Here is a 17,666-nt window from a genome sequence, read left to right as displayed (position 1 = left end):
GGGGAGCAAGAAGAAATAAACCCAAAGGCAATTTCATTACCTTTCAGCTGGAAAAACAATCAGATTACTCTTGGTGCTTACATAATTAAGTAGTTGCCAGAATCAAATGCTTCAGATGCTTTCTATAAGGAACCTGCTGCTTGAAGTTCAGCAAAAGTTACCTGCCTGATACTCATGTTCTAGGTAGACTTCCCTTGAACAAAATATTGGCATTTTGGACAAAACTGTAAAGTGAGAAGAAAAAAAGAGAAGAGAGGGCCTTTATCACGTAAGACGCTTATCCCAAGTGGACTTGGTCTGGAAAGGCTTATAAAACCTTCCACATGACTGGCACCATGCAAGGATAAGCAAAACTCTCAAATCCCACAAAGTATGCCCTCATTCAACCCGGACCCTTGGAGTGGCCTTTGGAGTGTCCATTGTTCCAGACTCTATGGGCTGCTGGCCATACCCACACCCAAGTCTCCTGGGACCCTATTTTGTATTCAGAGAGCTAAAAAAGGAGGGTGGCCACGTATCTCAGGTCTCAAAGTATTTCTAATGTGATTGGGGGAAATGATACAATTATATTCCATGAAATAGTGAGCTAAGTGCAGAAGTAAACATTTAAAAAGGGAAAGATCTATCTGGGGCAGGCTACTGTTAGAGTTAAGGTGGAAAGGGGCTTAAAAGTTGGGAAGGGGATAGGGCAGAAAAATGTGGAAACTTGATTCCTTCCTTATAGCTACAATTATTAAGGGCGGCATGGTGGCAAAGGAGGTTAACAAATGTTTTTGGAAATACCATTTTCAATCAATTTTTCTGCTTCTGCCATCCCACTGTCACTTCTCGGAGGTGTAAATAGAGTCTGAGAAAGAAGTTGAAATTGCATTTCTGAGGATTATTTTGTTCCAAACTTTCTGCGTATCTATAGCCAAAACATTCAAGTCTCTTTCTAAACAGAATGAGTTAGGAGAGAAAGAGAGAGAGAGACACACACAAAGATAGAAAGACAGAAGACTCCAGCTGCAAAAGGGCATCTGCACCGCGACAGCTAATTACTGCTAAAGTCCAGGGAAATAAAGTCTCTCTTCGGGTGCAAATGAGTGAATGGAGTTCCTGGCTGCTTGTCAAGTCATGTCACCTTTCTGTGCCAGTTTCCTCATCTGGAAAGTGTGAATAGTATTTTGTGTTTTTCCTATTGAAAAATCTTTTTTGTGAGATATAATGAGGTGTGGCATGGAAACTATAAGGTAGAATCAAGATATTACTTAATAATAAGGAGAGTCATAGTATTAGTTATTAGCAATTATCCATTATAGCTAGTAGTCTAAGATCCTGGATAGTTCTCTAGAATCTGGTGTAAGTTACCCCAGTTTTGGATCAATTCACCCCCAAATTCTTTGCTGAAGAATGGAGACTTGTCTGGCCTTGGTGGGATTACCATTTCCTCCTGCCCTTTCTACCCACTGCTTTTCAAATAAGCTCAGGGTCTTTACACTTGCTGTTCTCCCTGATTGGTGTTCTCTCTTCCCAGATTTCCTCCTGCTCCTTCTACTTGCTCAACTTTCAGGTAGAATGTCACCCCCTTAGAGAGACCTTCTCTCACTACCCCATAGAAAACAGTGACCGCTCCCTCCCCTCAGTGATTTCTAAACCATTCTCTATGTTTTTCCGTCTTCATGATACCATCACCGCAGGAAATTATTTGGTGTACTGGTGAATTCACTGATGCACTGCCTGAAACTTTCGTGGAAGCAAGGATTTTGTTTTGCTCATCCAACATCCAGAACAGCGTTTGTTGAATGACTTCACAATTTACTCTGGGTGAGCTCCCAGGGAAACAGCAGTCCGTTATAGCCAGCTCCAAAGGGCAGATTGCGTCCTCACCTCCAGAAAGGTCGGGGGTGGGTGTGTAGTTGATCCTTTCCCCTCTGAGCCTGCACCAAGGCCCCTGTGACCCTGTGACCCGAGGATGGCCGAGTGCTGTGGTGGGTGGCAGTTGATTTGGTTTGGGTCAGAAGTACTCAGAAGGGTGGATGTGTGGTCAGGGTACTGGCGAGGTGGGGCACGGGAGCGCCGCTCCGGGGGTCACTCGGCAAGCGTAGGTTCAAGACACGTTCCATTTCACCCACTCGGGTGCCCACAGCCGCATTATTCCCTATAAGGATCTGAACGGTCCGGCCGGGCCCCGCCCCGTCGGCCCGCGCCCCCGGCCCCGCCTCTTTCGGAGGGCCGATGAGGTAATGCGGCTCTGCCATTGGTCGCAGGGGGCGGACGCCGAGTGCCCGAGAGGGGGTGCCCGGGGGACCCGCACTATATCACTCAGCCGCCCGGCAGCGGCGCAGAGCGGGCAGCGGGCGGGCGCTCAGACAGCTTCTCCTCCTGCTCCTCCTGCTCCGCCCCAGCTCCCGCTCCTGCACCCGGAGAGACCTCCGGCCCGCAGAGTCGTGCGCCAGCGCTGAGGCAGCCTCGCCTTGTCCCGTCCCGTCCGGCTGGGCACTCCCGGGGCAGCGCGCCCGAGGCCAAAGTTGCCTCGCACGGCGGAGCAGGAGAGCTCGGGCTGCAGCGGCCCCTCCAGCGGCGCGCACAACTTTGGAGAGGCGAGCAGCAGCCTCAGCAGCGGCAGCGGCAATGACTCCCTGGCTCGGGCTAGTCGTGCTCCTGGGCAGCTGGAGCCTGGGAGACTGGGGCGCCGAGGCGTGCACATGCTCGCCCAGCCACCCCCAGGACGCCTTCTGCAATTCTGACATCGGTAAGCGCTCCGGGTGTCCCCGCCAGAGCCTCCGCGGTGCCCGCTCTTGCGCTGCAGCCGGGAATGGGGCGCAGCTCCGGGTGGCATGGCAAGCCCCGCTCCTTTTCTCTGCCTGAGCCTGGGGTGGGGTGGCGAAACTCCGTTGCTTTGGTCGGAGGATATGGCATAGCTGAAGGGGCAGATGCCCTGCAGAGAAAACCTGCAGTGGCTGAGTGAACCCCGTGCAGCTTTTGCTCTCCTTTTAGGGCGTGAGGTCCCTTTTGGTCCTTTTGACATCTGGGAAATTTCCCCTTTTCACTATCACGTAGGAAGGGCTGGGGGAGAAGGGTGGAAAAGGATTCCTAAAACTTGGAATGCCAACTAACTAAAGTACTGGGATGTTCAGTAGTTTTTAAAAAGTTGCCAGCCATGTGCACAAAGTTGCAGGGGAATCTTGAAGTTTTCTGAGTTTGCATTTTCTCCTGCACCCATGAAGTTCATTCTTTTCACTGAGACCCAACCCAGCCTCCCACTTCCCAGGCAAGGGCTAAGGGAGCTTCTTGAACTGCCAAGTTTGAGTGGATTTAAGGGGGGAAATGAGAAGAAGCTGTGGGGTTGACCCTTTCCCGGAGGAACCGTATTTGAGAGTGTTGATAGCAAGCAGGAGGTGGCGTGTGTGAGGGATCACTTATCACATAGCTGTGAGAATTCACAGGAAGGCTATTTTTTTTCCTTGAATGTGTGTGGGGAGGGGGAGAATGAGCAGTGGAAAACAGATTTGTCACCAAAAGAACAAAAATGCCAAGGGTCCCATCATGGTGACAATTCCAAACTGGACTTGGTGTCTTGATTAGAGACTCAGCAAGAGGTAGAACCAGTTTTTCTCCAGGGCCTTGCAAGTGTCCTGGGAGAACTTGTTTGGGAGTGTTCGGGACACTTGTGTTTGGATGGCCAGAGGTGGAGTAGCAGCTGGAAAACATCTCTCCTCTCCTTTCCAGCTCATAAAGCATGCAAGTCCAGTGGCCCCTGTTGTGTGTGTGTATGTGTGTATGTGTGTGTATGTACTCGGGTTGGGGTGGGGTGGGGCACAGTCTAGCTGCCCTCTGCCTGTGTCGATTCAGAGGTGAAGAATGGAGCGTGTGTGTTTTAAGTCATAAAGAAGAAGGAAAATTTTCCACTGGGTCCTGGGTGAGGGCCTCCACAAGTGTGCAGCGGGAGAGGAGGGGGAGGAGACAGGAGCCTGGCAGACGAGGCAGCCGAGGTTGGGAGGGGCACTGCTGGGGGGCCCTGCTGAGCCTAGGAGAAGTCAGGGAGGTTGGTGACCAGAAGGTCAGTCCAGTTGGCAGGAGTGGGTGTTTATGTGACCTGGGGTCACCCTTGTTAGAGGCTTCCTGGGGACCATGCTGTGCACCCTTCCCTTTCCCCGGGGGAATCCGGCTGGCCCCTCCGTTTGTGGATTGCCTGAAGGATTCTTTTGGGCTGCCTGAGGCCTGGAAGGTTTTCTTCCTTCTCCTCTGACTGCTCCCACCCCAGTTCCAGTTGGCCTGTCCTCCTCCCCCCACTGGTAACATTCCCACCTGAGTAGTGCTGGGAGCTGCTGCTGCTGCAGGTGAGCTCTGGTTTTGCTCCGTGAAGAGGCCACGAGGCTGACAGGTGGAGTCAGGGCACCCTGTTCTGCTGGGCAATGGCTTGGGTGTATTCGCTTGGATTTTTTGGTGTGTGGGGAGAGGGAGACCTCATGACTCCCCCTTGCCCTTGGCTTTTGGGTTTTCACCTTGGAAGTTCACCAGAGAGCAGTGGAAACAGCAACAAGGAGACCCGGCTTTTAATGGTTGCTCTGACTGACTCTTAGGTTCCCTGCTGTGGGTCTGAGCTGATGCAGAAAGTTTCTTGTAATTTCTCTGGACTGATTTAACAATCCCCACCCTCGATAAACTGCCCAGAGAAAAGCTAAGTTACTAGGAAGTACCCGAAGACCAGAACATTGTGGTAGTGAAAATAAAAAGGAATCAAAAAAATTTTTTTTCGATATGCTGGCACCAATCCAAAACTGTTCTGCCTGGGTTTGGTGCACTGCACTAGTGGTAGGGATGAGATAATGCTTTTCAAAATGGGAGGTGTAGATGTGGACTGCTTGCTTGTTGACCTCCGCTGCCTTACAGTACCCTGCTGGTGTCCAGTAGGTGGCTCCCAGTTTTCCTAGCTGAAGAGCCTTTCTGTTTCCAGTCTGGTTTGAAGCTCTGCCCGTCCTCTCCCTGAAGGAAATGTGTAGGAGCTCCCCATTCTCCTTGGCCCTTACGACCCCACCAATCAACGCTGTAGCCCATTAAAGATGCTCAGGCCAGACCACCAGCTTCTTCTTCCAGAACCTTCTTGGCTGTTTTCTCTTTGTGTCTGAGTGCCATGTTCCTGGGCAAAGGGAAACGTATGCCTGACTTGGCCCTGTCTAACGAACCCCATGGTCTTCCCTCTCCTTTCTCCTCATCCACAGGTGTCTCTTTTTGCCTTTCTCCCCTCAAACCCTGGGGATTGGCACTGCTTTCTGGATGGGGAGGAGTTAAAAGGTGTTTCTATGGCAACTCCAGGCCCTGCACCCTAGTGAAGTGTTTAGGAGAAGAATAAACTACATGCCGGCTTATAAAACATACTGTGGGGGAAAGAAAAGGACTTGGCAGCAGCCAGGATGTCTGTGGCCCCCTCCCCACCAGTCAGTGCCCCTGAAACTCCTGACAAAACCTTGACTCTGGAGGAGGGAAGGGAGGGGGCTGGGAATGAAGGAGGCAGCCTTGACTGGGTAGATCCTGCTCCAGCAGCTCTGTCCAGCTCAGGAAGGTGTAGGCAGTGCCAAGAGCCTTCTGAAAATTGGTGTGTGTGTGTGTGTGTGTGTGTGTGTGTGTGTGTGTGTGGTTTCTGCAGGAGGCAGGCAGCAGAGAGAGAGAATTTTGCTTCAAATGCCAAGCCCTTCTCTCCAGCCTCCTTTGCATAGAGGAATGGGGCTGTGCCATGGAGTGTTGGGGGCCTGCCTCCTGAGCCTGTTGGGAATTCAAGAGTGAGGCTGAGCTTGGGGGCCCGCTGCCAGCCCTGGAGGACAGTCTCTGGATATCTCTGAATTGTTTTGACAGGGACCAGTGCCAGCAGATTCTTTTGGTATCAGATCTGAGGTTGTGGTTTTAGCAAAGAAGCCATTTTCAAAGAAGCCAGACCCATTCCCTCTCTCTCTCTCACATACACACATACACACACACACACACACACACACACACACACACACAATTACACTCCACACTAGGCTTTGTGACCAAAGGAAAATAAAAAGGATCAGACTTCAGAGAGGAGCCAGCCACTTGGGGAGGGGACCCAGGCTGCCCAAATCTTGGGAACCCTGGAAAGAGGAGAGCTGCTCTATGTAGGAGGGAAGGGCCAGCTCTCAGACTCCTACTCAGTACAAGCATTTCACAGATCCCGTGTCCTTCATCCACCCAGCAACCTTAAGAGTAGGTATCAAATCCATTTTTCAGGTGGAAAACATCAAGTCTAGGAAAGGTTGTGCTTTCCCAAGGTCACCCAGCTACTAAATGGTACAATGAATTCATTCTTAGTTATGCCATTCTTCAAAACCTTTTCAACTTTCATTTACCCTTGATAGTCTAAGGAAAACGACCCTTCCTCTGACTGAAGGGGGATGGAAGGTTAACTTTTGAAGGATGCTTTACTTATTGATTTGGGAAGTTTTCATTAACAGTATGAAGAGAGCCAAAATGACCTGAGGTTTTAAGTAAATATCATCTTATGAGAAGGAGAAATAATAACAATAATAATTACTATTATTATTATTATTAGTTTAGGGTATAAAGGGAGGAAAATTTCTAAAGTTTTTTGGCTGTTAGAATTGAAAGAGACCCTCAACACCACCAAGTCACAGTAAAATAATGACTCAGTTTATCACACTGAGACCCAGGGAGAAGTAAAGCTAATGGAGACAAAACACCTTGGACTTCAAGATTCTTCCCCTTCTAGATTGGGATGAGTTGGGGCTGCCGAGGGTGAGATGCCCAGTCTATGTAGATGGCTAGTGTGGTGGCAGGAAGACCAGAGATTGGGTCCCTGCTGGTGGGAGAAGGTCCTTCTGCCAACAGTTCTGTGTCCCTTTCACAATCCCTGGATAGATAAGGCTAGAAAAGTGGCCACAGAAGTGGCTTGGGTGGAGGGACTTTTGTTTGTTTTGCAGGAACAGCAGGAACCATTCAGCTCCACTGCTGAATGGCACATTCCAACAGGTTCATTAATTAAAAACAAAAACAACAACACAATTCTCCACTGCATTTGACTTTTACCATTCCAGCCGGTGTGGACAAGGAGGCCCCTTCTTCTAGCTTTTGTCATCATCAACTACTGGGTGGCCTTGAGAGGCAGCATGGGGTGGTAGAAAGGCTGTGGGGCAGGCAGAGCTGGGCTTAAATCCTTCCTCTGGGGCCTGTTGGTGGTGTGCTCTTAGGCACATTAATGGATGTCTTTAAGCTTTGGTTTCCTCATTTATAAAAGAGGAATAATAATTTGCAACACCTTGGCCCTTTACGTTTTCTCCACACTTTAAAAGTCACAAGTGTTCTATGAATACATTCTATGCCCATGTATGTAACTGTGTATATGCACATGTGTATCTATTTATCTATCATCTATCTAAAATTAGATAGAGCGGATGTCCTTTTGGACCACTTCCTCTAATTCTAGCTTCTTCTCCAGGTCCTTTCTTCTCTATGCATTTACATTTATAGGTACCCAAGGGAAATTTATAGTAGTTTTTCTCTTAGACACATGAATGATAGGATACAATAAATAATGGAATACCACATAGAGCATTTGCTTTTTGTAACTGAACAATGTGTATTAGGGATTGTTCTCAGTTAGTACACATACATATCCACATCATTCTATATATAGTATTCCATGGGATTATAACTGTAAAGAGCTAACAGGTATAGGGTGGTTATTAAGTGCCGGGCACCATTCTAAATAGTTAACATGCATTAACTCATTTAATTCTTTCAATAGTCCTATGAGGCAAGTATGCTACTGTCATTCCCATTTTACAGATGAGGAGACTGAGGCTTAGAAAAATTAGATAGCTTGTTCGAGATTATAGCAGAGACTGTTTAAAACCCAGCGGGCTGGTTCTAAAATATAATCAACTGCTATACTAGATGTTAATTGCCTTATATTATATAATATTCTATATTACTCTATGCTGTTTTATTATAATATGTATCCCTGTAAGTACAGAATGTATTTATTTAGCCATTTCTCTATTTATAGGTGTATAGGTTTTAATAGCTTTTCCTGTTTGCAAAGAGCACTGCAATAAAGAGTTGTCTAATCCTCTTGTTCACATGTGCAAATATTTCTTCACAGCAAATATACAACTTGAATTACTGGACATAAGTAACTGTATTTTATATTTTAACAGCACCTGCCAGTTTTCTCTCCAGAGTGGCTCTGTTCACACTGCACTTTTCGGATGTGCAACATGAAGGAGTGGAGGGACTATGACAGCCCTGTGCTGCAGGGACTTCCATGCTTCTCTCAAATGGAGAACAGTTTTTAATTTTTATTTATTTTCTGAAGTTTTTTTTTTTCTTATTGCTTGTCCTTTTGTCCCTCTGAAAGGGAGCAAAATTAGGGCCACTTAGATTAAGTTGATGGGAGTATTTTTATAATACTTAAGTGCTCGGAAAGCCATGTCTCTTGACATGATGCAGTTTGGGAGTCTTCCAGTTGAGGATGGTTTCATTTTTTGCTTTCATAGTAAGCAAGAGGCTTTCATTACCTTAAGTTGTTGACTTTGGGGTTTTCTATGAGCTCAGTTTTAGGCACATGTGGCTGTACGTTGAAGATGTGTGCACGGTTTTATTTGCCGACTCAAAAATGTCCCCTTGTTGACTGACCTTATCCAGACTTATGGTGACAGTGAGGGGACTCATTCCTTTGTTTCCCTACTGCCCTTGCTGTTGTATTTGGATGGTGCTTGGATGGGAATGGTGGGAGGCCATGGGGAATGGAGATGGACTGAAGAGAGGAAAGCATGGTGGGTTCTAGCCAAGAAAGATGCCGGGGTCATTATGGAAGCTAGAAGGACTGGTTTAAGAGAGAATGTCACTGTCCTGATTAAAACCCTTCATTGAACTCTTGGGACGAAGTGTCATAAAATGACTCTAATGAGGACCAGTTTGACCCCTGCCTCCTTCTTCATCATTCTTTCATCACTGGCCTTTCCAGCTCCTGCTGCTCAGCTTCTCTGTCTGGGTCTTGGCCCATGCTATCCTCTAGTTTTTGAACACCCTCATCAACTTCCCATTCAGGTTTCATTTCCCTTCCCACCTCCCTGGCATTAGTGTAGAAGAATAGTCACACCTTGCCCAAAATTTTGAGCATGTTGAAAAACACTATGTTTAGTAAAAACCAAATTCTCCAAAGCAGCATGGGAAATTCCCAGAGTGGGTCATTTTTGGGCTGAGAGAGACCTAAGGGCTGTATTCTACCCAGAGGGATGCATCTGACCCCTCTGAGAGGAAAGCACCTGCTCTGCTGTCCGCATTACTTGATCAGTCCAGTCCCATCTTTGGGCCATAATACTCCATTCATACTCCCAGAGAAAAAAGCTTGGAGATTTCTAAATGCCATTCCATCAGGGGTCACCAAAAATGCCTCAGGTGTATTTACTGTGTTCCAGGCACTGTATCAAAATCCTTGCTTGCTTATCTGTCACACTGTGAGGTAGACATGACCCATCCCAGCTGCCTGCTGAGTGACCTGAGGTGAGAGGGGTAAAACTGCTTGTCCAAGACCACACCTCTAAGAAGTAGAATCTACAGTTACTTGGTCTATCCCGAAGTTATATTTCAAATAAGGATAGACCAAGGGTAGGACTCTCTAGCCCTAAAATGTGCTACCCCTTAGTAACTTCCTCCATCTTGTTTTTTTTTTTTTTTTTTTACTCCCTACTGCCAGGGTCCCCCTCTTTGATATTCTTCCATAGCCAGCCTCTCCAGCTCTGGCCTTCCCTGCTGGCCCCAATTTTATTGCTGTGTAGTTCTAAGGAAACCAAGCCTTGAACCTTATTTCTAATCCCTATTGTGGTGCTCCTTCCACTGAACCAGCCTTTTCAATGCTGAGGACTGTTTTTTTTTATTAATTTTCTCTCTGTTCTGGGAAAAACCACCCACCACATTTCGTGTGTCAATGATTTTTCCAAGAAAACCAGTTAAACTATACTTATAATGGCTGAAAATAGCCATTTTTTTCCGGACATAATCAGCTAATACACAAACTATTTGCAGCAAGAAGCAATGATACTTGGAGTCTTCTTAAGCCTGAGAAGCTTTCTCATGGGTTATTGGATGGTTTATTATATGATTTGAGTTGGCTTACTGAAGTGCTAAAGATAGCACATGGACCCTTGGTAGACCACTATTCTTCACTCTGAACAACTCTGAGAGTCGTTCTTTAGTTTTACAGTGATTTACCATCCCTCCTCCACGTGGGCAGGCCCGCACACTTAAGACTCTTGTCATCCTTCTGTTTAGCCACAGCGCTAAGAACGGGCTGGTAGAGCTAGCAGGTTACCAACATGTCCTACATAATCTTCCAGAGGAGGTGACATGGGTTTGGGTGTTTGTTTTCCCGTGTTCATCTCTGACGGGCTGAAGTAAATAAGTACACATTGATTCTAGCTAAAGGAACTCACTAAATAGCATTTGACATGAGGTCACAAGGTGTCTGTCCCAGCCATAGTGGAACTAAGAGAAGTTTTTGCTTGGTTGCTTAAAAAATTAGTGTCTAGAGAAGGGAAGGGGACCTAGAGAAAATGTCCTGATTCATTTGTAGGCGTCTCTGAGCCTGGATGGTTTGGCTGCCACAGAAGGAATGATCCATGCTGCCCAACACCCAGTTCTGATTTATGTTCATGTAAACTGTATCACCTAACAGTGGCATTCATGGCAGAGAGAGGAGAGATGCTAAGTAACCCCAGACCTATGGCCACCTGGCTTGTTTGTGGGAGTGGGGAAGAGAAGGAGAGCTGTGATATTTGGCCTCAGAGAACCCAAGGTAAAGTTCAGCCAGTGTCAGGGGGGTGGAATGTAGGACAGGGATTGGGGAGTCTTGCACAGATCAGAGAGATCAGAGCCAGTCTAGAACCAGAGACCTTAAATATCACGTGGCAGTTATCCCCTCACCTCCTCTCATCTTTCATTTTTCTCAGAATGAGGGCACCGGGCATCTGAGAGCTCAGTAGCCTGTAGAGAAGGGCTGTTTCATTCAGAAATTCAGGGCTCCTGCAATCCCCTAGATCTATGCATGGGAAGGCCAACATTGTTGCAACCTGGGTCAGAGCTCATAAGGACATAGTTTCAACACTTAAAGGATCACCAGTGTTTGGTTGAAGTGCTTGTGGTTTATGTGTTAGGAGGGATTTCTTTTTGACTTGGACTTGATCATCATGAATAGGCTCATAGTCTTTGAGATTTGGAAACACAGTAGCTCTTATGAGCTCTGCTGTTCATGAGCTTGGGTAAGTTCTCTGTCCTCAATTTGCTCATCTTCAAAATAAGGGGGAATGATAGTACCACATTGAGTTGGTGAGTAAGTGAAATAACTCAAGAAAAATGTTTAGCATAGAGTATACCACATACTAAAAGCTCAAGCAAGAGTAGCTTTTAGTTGTGGTGGTGGTGTATTATATGGCAGAATGCGTATTCTCACTTATTTTTGATTAGGAAAATGGGGCTCTGAGAGATGTGATATCTTCCAGGGCCACACACAGAGGGCTGAGTCTCAAAATCATGGTTGTTTGACCCCTATCCCTCAGTCTAATGTTCTCCCACTTAACCACACTGCCTCCCACAAAACAGTGAAACCAATAACCAAGTTCCCTACTTGAGAGTCTTAAGTCCACTTGATCTTATTTGATGATCACAACATTCCACCAAGGAAAACAGGATGAGGAGGGTCACTGCTCCCATTACACAGATGTGGATAGTGAGAACTAGTATGATTCTAGAGCTTGGTCACACAGCCCTCACGTGAAATTGGGAGGCCAAATCCCATATTCCTAGACTCTGACAGGCACAGGTAGAATATGCTGGGGTAGCCAATGGGAGGGCCTGGGAAATCGATCAGTGACAATGAACTTGGATGTCGAGTTCATATTCCCATCTACCCCCATTTATCCTGGGGTTAGGAGAGGTGCAATGTATAGGACTGAGCACCAGCCTGGAGTCAGGACACTTGAGTTCTAGATCTGAGTCACCACCTGATTTTGGAAGTACCTTGGTGATATAAACTTCTCTGGATTTCAAGCTTTTATCTATAAAATAGCAGGATTGGCTCTATGTGGTATGTATGTACCTTTTTCACATATACTTCTGGTAATAGTATTTTCCTGAACACTTACTATGTGTCAAGTTCTCTTCAAAGGGGCTCTCTAGTCGAATAACTGAGCACCTACATCTATCAACAACACATTTTAGGAGGTAATTTCTTTAGAAATATGGTCTATTATGAAAAGAGCCAGGATTGTGGTTGTAAAGTGGATGAGGGCTTCAACTGAACAAAACCGCTAATGAGCCGACATACTTTATTGGATGACATATTAGACCACCAAACTTCCTGTTGGAGGAGAGCTGATTTGCCAGACAGATAGCAACCCTGCAGACCTAGCTGATGACTAGAATTTAAAATCAAGATCACTTTGGTGTCTGTCATTGATGACTGGAGAGCCTGGTAAAAATTCTTCTGATCCCCATTAACACCATCACTGAAGCTGATGGATAAGAAGTGGGATTTAGACTCCTTATTCATCAAAACAAGGTCTTCCCGATCCAGTCTATCTGAGGAGTCCCTTATTCCAGAAAATGTGGCTAATGGCTTGGCTGAAACCTCTGTAGCTGAGAAGACCTTTCTTGTGTAAGGCAGGCTCAGATGAAGGCCTGTGATTAAAATGTATGTGATCTGATGGAACATGGTTCACATGAATGAGGACAGAGTTTAGAAGACAAAGAGCAAACCTGTGTCCTATTGGGCAATCACAATCCACTCCTCTCCCCAACAGTAGGACAGAAACCCCCCAGTTCCCTTGACTGTAGCTTCTTGATAAAAATGTTTACCAGAAGGACAGCCAGATATAAGAGAATCCCAACATCCATACTGTTCTCAGGGTACATTTCTGAGCAAATGAGTACAATGCAAAGAAGCTGCACCTGAGCCAGGCAAGTGTAGGTGTGAGTATGTTTGTTCTTTGATTGATTCTCTCTTGGCCTGGGTTTTCTTACCTCTTACCTAGGTCAGATCACAAACCCTAATGCCTAAAGAGGCCAGTCACAGAAGCCAGATGCTTGCCTATGAAATAAATGGAAACATTACTCATTTCCTCCAAGAAAATATGTATGTGGTTACCTAGTCTCTTGTTTTCCCACTGTGGAAGGGATAAATGGGTACTAAAAATATTTCTTTATTCTAAGGTGAACAGCAAAACAATGGGCAGGTGTGATGTTAAGTAGCAGCTCATCTTTGGCCTTGGAGTGAGGGAGGCAACAGAGCAGAACAGCAACCATGTGATCTGAAGCATCCCTGTGCCTTCTCCAGCGGATCAGGAGGAATCAGCTCTGGCCTCTCAGAAGGGGAGCCCGGGAGGATTACCAGATTTCCAGTCTCTTAGTAGAAGCTAGATACCCAGAATTTTACATGAAATCTTCTAATTTTTAAATGTTGTCACAATTAAAGAAAAACACACACATATTTGTGGGGGCCAAACAAAACATGTCCTTGGGCCAGATTCAGCCTTGTGACTTAAGAGTTTTGTGACTCTGAGTCTAGATGATAGTCTGAATCTCTTCAAGCTGTAGGATTTCTAGGTGAGTAAGATCAACTGCATTTTCAGGCAAAATGATGTACCTTGTTCTCTGTTTTACCAGAGAATACTGCTTATATGTTTGTTATCACACTTCTCCACAGTTCCTGAGGTGGGTCAGAGCACAGGTTCTTGAGTTAGACTGCCTGACTTGTTCAAACCTTGGCTCCATCAACAGCTAGCTATATATCCCAGGCAAGTCAATCTTTCTCAGCCTCATTTTTCTTATCTCTAAAATGGACTACACCAGAACAGTCCTCTTAATCTTATAGGGTTGTAGGAGAATTCATTGAGATAATGGAAGTTGCAGGCTTGGCCCACTGCCTGCCTGTAGTGAGGGTTTGATTAATGTCAGCTATCAGATTTTTACTACTCAGTGCCTCCCCATAGATGGTGAGCCATCTGGAGAATGGAGTCACACCATACCAGCTCACTGCCCGATGCATAGTAGGCATGAGATAAAAGTAACTTGAATGAAGGAGGACCTTTGAGAAAGATATTTTTCCAGGATATGAAAGAACTTCCCAGGCAATAGTTCACTAGCTCTGTGTGTGTATCAGAGAGAGAGAGAGAGAGAGACATGAGAAATCAGTTTTCACATGTTAAGCAATGAGCAGCTCCACAAGAAAAAGCTGTCCTAAGCTGCTTGGATAGCATGCTACACAGTGGCAACTGTCCTGGAAAATGAGACCAAAGCCCTTGGCCATCCTTTTCCAGCTGAGAAGACAAGAGCTGGCTGAGGCAAGCAGAGTGCAGATGTCAAAGCTCAGGTGCTCACGAGTGCTAACATCATGGATGCTTTGGCAGCCTGACAGATTTTTATTTACTCAGGGTCCCTTTAAGCCAGAGTAGATTCCTGGAGGCTCTTAAAATTTAATGCCCCACCTGGATAGTCAACATCTGTGTTTTATTTTGTTTAAAAAAGTTAACCCCAAATAGTTCAAATTCCTTCTCTATTCCTTGGAGAGGAGTTTCTTATCGGGAGACTCACAAGCAGGGAGACAAAAAGGCCAAGGGTAGACCAGCACGGACCAGGAGAAATAATATGGAGAGCCACAAACACAGGCCATGTATGTAATTTTAAATTTGCTCACAGCTGCCTTAAAGTAACCAACAAAAAATAAGTGAAATGAATTTTGATACTATCTTAACCCAAGATTATCCAAAATATCATTTCAACATGTAATCAATTCTAAAATTATTAGTAAGGTTTTAAAATCTTTAAGTTTTTGAAATTCAGTATTTATTTTATGCTCATAGCGTGTCTAAGTTTGGACTAGTCCCATTTCAAAAGCTCAACAGACACCACGGTTAATGGCCACCACATGAACAGGACAATGTGGGTCGATAGAATGTGTGCAAATACAAGGCATCTTTTTTTCTCCTTTCAGTTGTTTAATGAGCTGTGCACAGAAATGTGGGGAAAATGGAGGTGCACTGGGCCAATCAAGGCTCTGAGCCTCCTGACTCAGCTTTGTGGCAAATGACTTTTATGCCATGTGGGTCCCAGTGCAGGGAGCCCCTTTGCTCTGATACTGTAAGAGGCATGTGACTTAGTGCTGTCACTTGACAGATGGGGAAACTGAGATCCAGAGAGTTGGAGTAGCTTGGCCTAAGACACAGAGATGGAAAGAGAATAAAAATGATATTTGGTAACATCTCACATTTATGGAATCGTTTTCATGTTACGTGAACTTTCCATGCATTATCTCCTTAAACGCTCATAACCACCCGATGAGAAAGCACTCTGATTTCTATTTTGCTGATGAAGAAACCTAGCCTCAGAGGAATGAAACATTAAGGCAGCTAATATTTATTGACAGTGACTCTAGGAACTTCATATGCATATATATAAATTCTATGATTTTCTGTAAGCTTACACATTAGGAATTATTACCATTGTTGTCACCACCATTCCACTTTAAAGATGGGAAAAAAGGCCAAGAAAGGCTACGTCACTTGCCTAAAATGCAGGTAGGACGTGATGGAGCCAGGCTTTGAGCCCAGGCTGCTAGATTTGAGTCCAAGCTCTTCATTACAAATTATGCCCAAAGTCAGCCAGCCGTGCAATGGCAAAGCTGGTGTTAATGCTGGTACATCTGTTCCGTGGTCCAGGGTCTTCCTTCACCGTCCCGCTTTGCTGCCTGTATCATACTTCTCCTGACTTCCTAGCACTTTTTGCCTCACCCTGCTGCCAGTAAGAACCAGACCAGGGAGGCTCTGGACTCCAGCACTGATGAAAGGTCCAGGCAAGTAGGCACATCTCCTCTGGCTTGGCTGGTTCCCAGGCTGCCCGAGCCCCTGAAGGCCAAATTCCTGGCCCAGTGCAAGAGGGTGGGAAGAACACTTGTCCAATTCTGCCTTCCCAGTTGGGCGAGGTCAGTGTACCAGGTTGGAAATGGTATGAGTCTAATTGCAGGGGGTAGAGGCTGAGAGGATTAGCACTCTTTAAATAGAGACCAGAAAGCTAAGAATAGCCTTGCTGCCTGGAAATTGATGGGTATTCCTGACCACAGGCCATCCCACTTAGTAGGTGCTCAATAAATGTGGGTACACTACAGGAATAAACAAATACTGAAAATGGGTCATTAGGGGGCCCTCAGCCAGTGAGACTGTGCTCTATATAAAAAGAACTTCAGACTTAGGTTATTTGGGTCTCCCTGCCGGCTGGAGACCCGTGTTACTTTTATTTGTCTACTCTTGCTGTGTTGAGGCCAATGTCTTTTATTTTGGGGCCAGCTGAACAACAAGCAATTAGAATGTCAGAGAAAGACAAATTGTGTTTTCCTGCTATTCCACCTGGCTAGAAAGATGGGAATTACTTCCTTTTGTTCTATTATCCTGACTTCGGTGTTCTCTACAACACTTTGCAGATTCTAGTTCCTTGGAGCCTTAAGATAGGAACCTCCAAATCTGTCTTGAGACTTTTATCCATTCTCCAATACCAAGTTCCTGGGTCCTTCCTGAAGGCTACCTCATGGTCTGGCTTGGAAGAATCGAGGTTGCCTTCCTGGCAGAAATTTAGCACGGCCACCTCGTGTAATTTATCAGGTGAGTTGTGAGGATAGGGGCAAGGAAGATTTCCAGGTACTGTGGGAAAGCCTAGAGCAGTGTTTCCCAGAGTGTGATCTTCCAAACACGAGTCCTAAGAAATGTTCCTTCAGCCAACATGTTTAGGAAAGCTGTTTATTGTAGTTCCCTCTTGGAGATGCACAATGACCATTAGCATAGTAAAAGCTCTGAAAAGTCCTGCTGTGTGGTAACCTGTTCAGTTCTGTTTCATCTAGTGTTTCCCTGATCAAGGAACCAGTTTTTAAGTGGTAAGACTGCCCACCTGAGGATTCTGAAAACCTTTTGCCTTCTTGCAGAAGTGTGTTTGTTGAAGAGGGAAGGAAAAAATAAGAGCTACTATCTGCATTGCTTAGGAAAGGTGCTCATCTGGGGCTGCCAAAGAGAGGGCTGCATCAGTGAGGGGGCAATTTATGGGGCTGGAACAAAATGGAGGAAGGAAAGAGTGACCTTCAAGGCCAAGCACTGGCCAGATTTAATGATCCAGCCTTTGTCCATGACTTGTGTTACAATCTTATTTGGTCCGTTCTGGGCACACATCAGATTTTTAAAATCCTGGTATCCTTTGATACTATTAGAGACCCGATGGAAGGGAACTGTGGCTGGCATGAATGGGACATATTTAAGACTTGAAAGACCAGAGGTAAGTATTGTGGAGAAGGTAGCAAAGGGGATATACCTACCTCTGGTCCCCCACTGGTCTTAGCTTGAGCTCTCAGTCTATGCTTCTTTAAGATGAGCATCTTAATCAGTTCATAGATGGGAGTGTCTCTGAGAATCTGATTAGAGCTATACATACAAACTTCTAGAGTTTCTGACATCTTCCTGAAAGCCATCTGTAATCAACCCATCCACCCAATTCAGAACAGTTGTTTTAAAGAATCACTGAGTTGATGATGATGTGTCAAAACAAAGCAAGAAACAAAGGAGACAAAACAAAACAAGAATACCTAACTTAATCCAAAACTGAAAGTTAGTGGC

At 45.7% G+C, this 17,666-nt stretch overlaps 2 protein-coding genes across 3 annotated transcripts in view; one reads left to right on the top strand and one right to left on the bottom strand.

Moving 5' to 3' along the window:
- Positions 1–17,666, bottom strand: part of SYN3 (synapsin III) — a 449,385-nt gene that overhangs the window by 238,409 nt on the left and 193,310 nt on the right. The gene's annotated exons all lie outside the window — the stretch shown is intronic.
- The window catches only part of TIMP3 (TIMP metallopeptidase inhibitor 3), a 56,818-nt gene continuing 41,445 nt past the window's right edge, over positions 2,294–17,666 (top strand). Inside the window, exon 1 of the mRNA XM_032346466.1 lies at positions 2,294–2,734. Coding sequence (XP_032202357.1) covers positions 2,614–2,734 — 121 coding nt within the window. The 5' untranslated portion in view covers positions 2,294–2,613. The remainder of the gene's footprint in view (positions 2,735–17,666) is intronic.

This window comes from Mustela erminea, chromosome 6 (assembly GCF_009829155.1).
Source record: "Mustela erminea isolate mMusErm1 chromosome 6, mMusErm1.Pri, whole genome shotgun sequence".
In the NCBI taxonomy this organism is placed as follows: Eukaryota; Metazoa; Chordata; class Mammalia; order Carnivora; family Mustelidae; genus Mustela; species Mustela erminea.
The sequence above is the reverse complement of the archived record's forward strand: the minus strand, read 5'-3'. Positions and strand labels throughout refer to the sequence as shown.